This window comes from Panthera onca, chromosome B2 (genome assembly GCF_046562875.1).
Source record: "Panthera onca isolate mPanOnc1 chromosome B2, mPanOnc1 haplotype 2, whole genome shotgun sequence".
NCBI classification, from domain to species: Eukaryota; Metazoa; Chordata; class Mammalia; order Carnivora; family Felidae; genus Panthera; species Panthera onca.
This window is the reverse complement of record NC_138343.1, coordinates 2,436,583-2,443,961: the sequence shown is the minus strand read 5'-3', so window position 1 is coordinate 2,443,961 and position 7,379 is coordinate 2,436,583. Positions and strand designations below refer to the sequence as shown.

At 40.6% G+C, this 7,379-nt stretch overlaps 1 protein-coding gene across 1 annotated transcript; it reads right to left on the bottom strand.

Annotated features, from left to right (window-relative positions):
- Positions 1 to 1,847: 1,847 nt before the first annotated feature.
- On the bottom strand, positions 1,848 to 2,783 carry LOC132666242 (olfactory receptor 2B8-like). Its single transcript, XM_060614186.3, has one exon. It carries the CDS (start codon positions 2,781 to 2,783, stop codon positions 1,848 to 1,850), a length of 936 nt encoding a protein of 311 aa, XP_060470169.3.
- Between the last annotated feature and the right edge of the window lie 4,596 nt (positions 2,784 to 7,379).

Here is a 7,379-nt window from a genome sequence, read left to right as displayed (position 1 = left end):
GACAAAATAAATAACCACAAGAGATATCATTCATTTCTTTTGTCACACTTAAACTTCCTCTCCTAAGGTCCTATTTTTATAGCTATTTAATACAAAAATCTCCCTACAAAGTTGCTAAATGAACATGTTCTTTCATTATCCCATCTACAAACGCAGCCCTCTCATTTGTGATCCAAATTTCAATGCAGACACCGAAAGATGGCATTTCTAAATGTTTACCTTGTGTGTATGTATAATGACATCAAAATGGGGTGAGTCTGTTCCATGGAGCTCTTGAGTGGTTCAAGATTCATCAGGTACTAAAATTCTGGGTGTTTTTCTCCTTTTACTTCCTCATGTCACTTTAATTCCAAAACAGCTGGAAGAACCTTGGGGAAGAAAGGAAATGTCTCCTAACCAAAACCAGTGTCCTGTCCCTAAGGTCACCTCAGGGACCTCTTCCCCTGATCCTCTGATCACCAGTCATTTACCCTCTCTTTTCTGCATTTACACCCAGCCCCCCTTCCCAGTGAACCACGTATCCATGCAAAGTGGTTCCCAGTCTGCACCATCAGATCTCAAACATGCCACAACACCACAAAGTGAAAGAAATCTCACCTGTGCCACAAAACAAGCATCCAAAAAGCAGTCACATGCAAAGTGTGGAGTTGCGAGGGGTCTGTGACCTGTTCCTTCCTCCTCCGTGAGCCTGGTCAGAGCAGGACTCTGGCAAACAGTAGCTGCGAAATGTGCAGACTAGGAGGTACAGGAGGGTCTTACGGGGCTGACTGCACTCTGATGACTGACCCAGGAGTGAGTTTAGCAGGATGCAGAGGGCGTGTTCAGAGTGCAGTCACCCTACACTGCACACCCTGCCGTTATGCTAACGTGTGACAGCCCTAAGGCCAGGACAGGGCTACGAAGGTAGGGACAAATGTAACTGAGAATCTCCCTTCCCATCTTTGGGGTCACTGGTGCCACAGGGGAGGGCCTGGGGGGATGGGTTTAAATAGGTGGTGGAGATTAAAGAGAGTACACGTGATGATGGAAATGTGGAATCACTATATTGTACACCAGAAAGGAATATAACACTGTAGGTTAACTCTAATGGCATTCCATTAATAATTTTAACAATAATTAATAAATAAAACAATAAAAAAATTATAAAACAATAAAAATAAATATTATTCCATTAATAATTTTAACAATAAAAATTTAACTGAAAACTAAAATAATAAAAAGCAATTCTAAAGATAAAATTTTTTTGAAAAACAAAGAATTGTGTTTCAAAAGGAAAACAGTATCACAATGGCAACATGACACCATGGCTTGATATCTGAATAGCTCTATCAGGATAGATGTTGGCATGTTTTCTCTCGACTAAAATTTGTTTTTCCCACAGTTGTCCTCCTACTTCAGGGAAAAAGATGTGATCCAGTCAGGCCACAGACGTTGTAACAGAGCAGTGATCTGACTGCGAGAAGAAGCAATAGCCTCCAGCAATTCCTGGAATGTGCTGCAATATAAATATTGAATACCGTGTTCTGGTGGTTTTTATTCTTATATTGGTACGCTTTCATGGTGTGTGTGTCACTGTCTTGCAATTAGAAACGGAATAGTGTTCCCAAATGGGGGTGAACTAAGAAAATCATGTGGAACTTTTTACAATATTAATATGCTGCAGATGGTCTAGGTACACTAACTCAGCATCTCCGAAGGCGTCCATGAACTTAGAGTTTGAACACTCACTTGCATAAAAGAAGAAATTAAGAACGTTCCCTTGAGAGTTGTCAGGGGAAATGTTGAGGACACAGAAATCATAAAGACTCTGGCATTCAAAGTCTTCCATGAAAGGGTCTTCCCCTCAGTCATCTGGAGTCATAGCCCCTGCACAACACCTTCCTCATTGCTCCTGTCACATCCTTGTTCCGCAGGGTATATATGAAGGGGTTGACCTTAGGGGTGACGATGGTGTAGAAGAGAGAAATGAACTTGCCCTGATCCTGGGAGTAGTTGTTGCTGGGCTGAAGGTAAATGTAGATGCCTGTGCCGTAGAACAGGGAGACCACTGTGAAGTGGGACCCACATGTCCCAAAAGCTTTCCTCTGCCCTGAAGCTGACTTTATTCTTAACACTGCCTTGACAATATGACCATAGGAGAACGTGATTAATGCCACAGGTATGAGGAGAATGATCACACTGACAAAGAGCTCAGACTCATTCACAGTGGTGTCAACACAGGCAAGCTTGAGCAGTGGGGTGACCTCACAAAAGAAGTGCTCTATTTTATTTCTCCCACATAGTGGTACAAGGAAGGGGAGCACCATCTGCAATGAGGAGTTGACAAAACCAATGAACCATGATGCAGAAGCCAGCAGGGCACAGAGGCGGGGGTGCATGATCACTGTGTAGTGCAGGGGCATACAGATGGCTGCGTAGTGGTCAAATGCCATCACCCCTAACAGAATACATTCTGTGCCTCCCAACCCTAGATAGACAAACAGTTGAGCTACACAGACAGTGAAGGAGATAGACTTGTCTGCTCCCCTGAGATGAACCAGCAGCTGAGGAACAGTGCTGGTCGTGTAACACAGGTCAAGAAAGCTTAGGTTGGAGAGGAAAAAGTACATGGGAGTCTGCAGGTGTGGGTCCAGCCAGGACAATGCAATGATGCTTGTGTTTCCCAGCAGGGTGAACAGATAGAAGATCAGAAGAACCACAAAGAGGACTCGCTCCAGCTGAGGCCGGTCAGAGAAACCCAGCAGGATAAAGCCAGTGAAAGAACTTCCATTTTTCTGGTCCATTCTTTCTTACTACATGCTTCCTGTCAAGACCAAGCATTTAGCAATTTATACAATATCTAAAAAAAAAAACTGTTGGTGGGGGTATATTGATCATATAAAAAGACATGGCCATGACATTTTATCAAAACTATTTGAATAAATGATGTACCCATGAAATTTCCATAGTTTTATCAATTTAGCTCCACATTGTCACAAAAAGTAAATCATTAGTTTTTAAGATAAAAAAAATCAAATAATGGGCCTGTGTTTGTATCAGTCATAGGAAATACAGTCTTTCAGTCTGTGCTTACTAGTAGTGTAAAATGTACATACATCTCACTAAATGTAAATGGAGTGAATTCTCCAATGAAAAGACATAGGGTATCAGAATGGATAAGAAAACAAGTCCCATCATACTCTGCTTACAAAGACTCATTTTACATCTAAAGACATCTACGAATTGAAAGGAAGGGGATGGAGAACCATCTATCATGCTACTGGATGTCAAAAGAAAGCTGGAATAGACATACTTGTATCAGACAAACTAGATTTTTTTTTTTAAATTTTTTTTTTTTTCAACGTTTTTTATTTATTTTTGGGACAGAGAGAGACAGAGCATGAACGGGGGAGGGGCAGAGAGAGAGGGAGACACAGAATCGGAAACAGGCTCCAGGCTCCGAGCCATCAGCCCAGAGCCCGACGCGGGGCTCGAACTCACAGACCGCGAGATCGTGACCTGGCTGAAGTCGGACGCTTAACCGACTGCGCCACCCAGGCGCCCCCAAACTAGATTTTAAAACAAAGACTGTCACAAGGGATGAAAGAAGGGCATTATATTATAATTAAGGGGTCTATCCATCACGAAGACCTAACGATTGTAAATATTTATGCCCCCAACATTAGACACCCAAATATAGAAATCACTTAATCACAAACAAAAAGAAACTCATTGATAATAATGTCATAATACTAGGGGACTTCAGTACCCCAATTACAGCAAAGGACATCATCTAAGCATAACATCAACAAGGAAACAATGGCTTTGAGTGACACACTGGACCAGATGGAGTTAACAGATATGTTCAGAACATTTCATCCTATAGCAGCAGAATATGCATTCTTCTCCAGTGCACATGAATCATTCTCTGGAATGGATCAGATGCTGGGTCACATCAGCCCTCAACAAGCACAAAAATATCAAGATCATACCATACATATTTTCAAAGTACAATGCTATGAAACTTGAAACCAACCAGAAGGAAAAATTTGCAAAGACCAAGCATACTTGGGGATTAAAGAACATCCTACTAAAGAATGAAAGGGGTAACCAAGAATTTAAGGAGGAGATTAAAAAGTATATGGAACACAATGAAAGTGAAAACATGACTGTCCAATCTTCTGGGATGCAGCAAGGGTGGTCATAAGAGGGAGTATATAGCAATCTAGGCCTTCCTAAAGATGGAAGAAAGACCTCAAATACACAACCTAATCTTACACCTAAGCGAGTTGGAAGAAGAACAGAAAATAAAGCCTCAAACCACCAGAAGACAGGAAATAATAAAGATGAGGGCAGAAATCGATGATATCAAAATAAGAAAACCAGTAGAACAGATCAATGAGATGAGGACCTCGTTATGTGAAAGAATTAATGAAATCAATAAGCCCCTAGACAGACTGAGGGAAAAAAAAAGGAAAGGACTCAACTAAATCATGAATGAAAGAGGAGAGGTCACAACCAACACAGCATAAATACAAACAATAATAAGAGAATATGATGAGCAATTATACCCCAATAAAATGGGCAATGTGGAAGAAATGGACAAATTCCTAGGAACCTATCAACTACCAAACTGAACCAGGAGGAAATAGAAAATGTGAACACACCCATAATCTGTAAAACAATTGAATCAGTAATCAAAAATCTCCCCAAACAAGTCTAGGGTGGGATGGCTTTCCTAGGGAATTCTAGCAAACATTTAATGAAGAGTTAACACCTACTTTTTTGAAGCTTCCCCAAAAAATAGAAATGGAAGGAAAACTTCCAAACTCATTCTATGCGGTAAGCAGTACCTTGATTCCAAAACCAGATAAAGGCCCCACTAAAAAGGAGAATTACAGACCAACTTCCCCAATGAACACGGATGCAAAAATTCTCAAAAAGATACCAGCAAACTGGATCCAACAATACATTAAAAGAATTCTGCACCATGATCACGTGGGATTTAAACCTGGGATGCAGGGCTGGTTCAATGTCCACAAATCAATCAATGTGATACATCACATTAATACAAGAAGGATAAGAACCCTATGATCTTCTCAATACATGCAGAAAAAGCATTTGACAATGTAGAGTATCCTTTCTTGTAAAAACCCTCAAGAAAGTAAGGATAGAAGGAATAGACCTCAAGATCATAGAGGCCATATGCAAAAAACCCACAGTTAATATGATCCCCAATGGGGAGAAACTGAGGGCTTTCCCCCTCAGGTCAGGAACATGATGGGGATGTCCACTCTCTCCACTCTTATTCAGATAGTATTGGAAGTCCTAGGCTCAGCAATCAGACAACAAAAAGAAATAAAGGGCATTCAAATAGGCAAGGAGGAAGTCAAGAGTTTACTCATCGCAGATGACATGATAGTCTACATGGAAAACCCAACAGATTCCACCAAAAAACGGCTAGAACTGATACATGAGTTCAGCAAAGTCACAGGATATAAAATCAATGTACGGAAATCGGTCGCATTTCTATACACCAATAATGAAGGAGCAGAAAGAGAAATAAAGAAGTAAATGTTATTTACAATTGCACCAAACCCCTTAAAATACCTAAGAATAAACCTAACCAAAGAGGTGAAAGATCTATATGCTGAAAACTGTAGAAAGCTTATGAACAAAATTGAAGAAGACACAAAGAAATGGAAAAATATTCTAGGCTCCTGGGTAGGAAGAACAAATATCACTAAAATGTCCATACTACCCAAAGAAACCTACACATTTAATGCAATCCCTCTCAAATAACACCAGTATTCCTGACAGAACTAGAACAGACAATTCTAAAATTTGTATAGAACCACAAACACCCTGAGTTGCCAGAGTCATGTTGGAAAAAAAAAAACCCAAAAGTGGAAGCATCACAATTCTGGACCCTGAGCTGTATTACCAAACTGTATTCAACAAGACTGTATGGCACTGGCATAAATACAAACACATATATCCACGGAACAGAAGAAAGAACCCAGAAAGGGACCCACAAACCATTAGGTATGGCCACCTAATCTTTGACAAAGCGGGAAAGAAGATCCAATGGAATAAAGACAGTCTCTTCAGCAAATGGTGTTGGGAAAACTAGACATGCAGAAAAATGAAACTGGACCACTTTCTTACACCACACACAAAAATGAACTCTAAATGGATGAAAGACCTATGCTTAAGACAGGAAGCCATCAAAATCCTCAAGGAGAAAGCAGGCAAAACCTCTCTGATCTTGGCCACAGCAACTTCTTTCTGGACATGTCTCCAGAGGCAAGGGAAACCAAAGCAAAAATGAACTATTGGGACCTCATCAAGACAAAAAGATCCTGCACAGCAAAGGAAACAATCAGCAAAACTAAAAGGCAACAGATGGAATGGGAGAAGATATTTGCAAATGACAGATCAGATAAAGGGTTAGTATCCAAAATCTATAAAGAACGTAGGAAACTCAACATTCCAAAATCAAATGATCCAGTGAAGAAACGGGCAGAAGACAGGAATAGAAGCTTTTCTAAGGAAGACATCCATATGGCTCAGAGACACATGAAAAGATGCTCAACATCACACACCATCAGGGAAGTACAAATCCAATCCACAATGAGATACATCTCACGACCGTGAGAATGGCTAAAATTAACAACTCAGGCAACAACAGATGTTGGCGACGATGTGGAGGAAGAGGAACTCTTTTGCACCGCTGGAGGAAATGCAAACTGTTTGCAGCCACTCTGGAAAACAATTGGAGATTCCTCAAAAAATTAAAAATAGAATTACCTTATGAGGGCATTTATCCAAATGCTCACCAAAAGTGCTGATTCCAAGGGGCACATGCACCCCAATGTGGATAGCAGCACTATCGACAATAGCCAAAGTGTAGAGAGAGCCCAAATGTCCACCAGCTGATGAGTGGATAAAGGAGATGTGGAATATATATATACAATGGAATATTACTGGGAGATCAACAAGAATGAAATCTTGCCATATGCAAGAACACGGATAGAAATAGAGGGCATTATGCTAAGCACAATAAGTTGGTCAAAGAAAAATACTATGATTTCACTCATATGTGGAATTTAAGGAACACAACGGATGAACATAGGAAGGAAAACTAAGATAAAAACAGAGAGGGGGGCAAACCATAAGTGACTTAAAATACAGAGAGCAAACTGAGGGTTGCAGGAATGGGAGGTGGGCAGGGGATGGCTAGACGGGTGATGGGCATAAAGGAGGGGACATGGGATGAGCACTGGGTTATAAGTTATAAGTAGGTGATGAATCATGAAATTCTATTCCTGAAATCAAACTAGAAGACGTACAACTTAGAGGAAATGGGGATGAGGGAAAAGAGGTAGAGCCATCAGAAA

Excerpts from the sequence above, each read along its gene's own strand:
- LOC132666242 (XM_060614186.3), bottom strand. The coding sequence starts at position 2,783 with ATGGACCAGAAAAATGGAAGTTCTTTCACTGGCTTTATCCTGCTGGGT.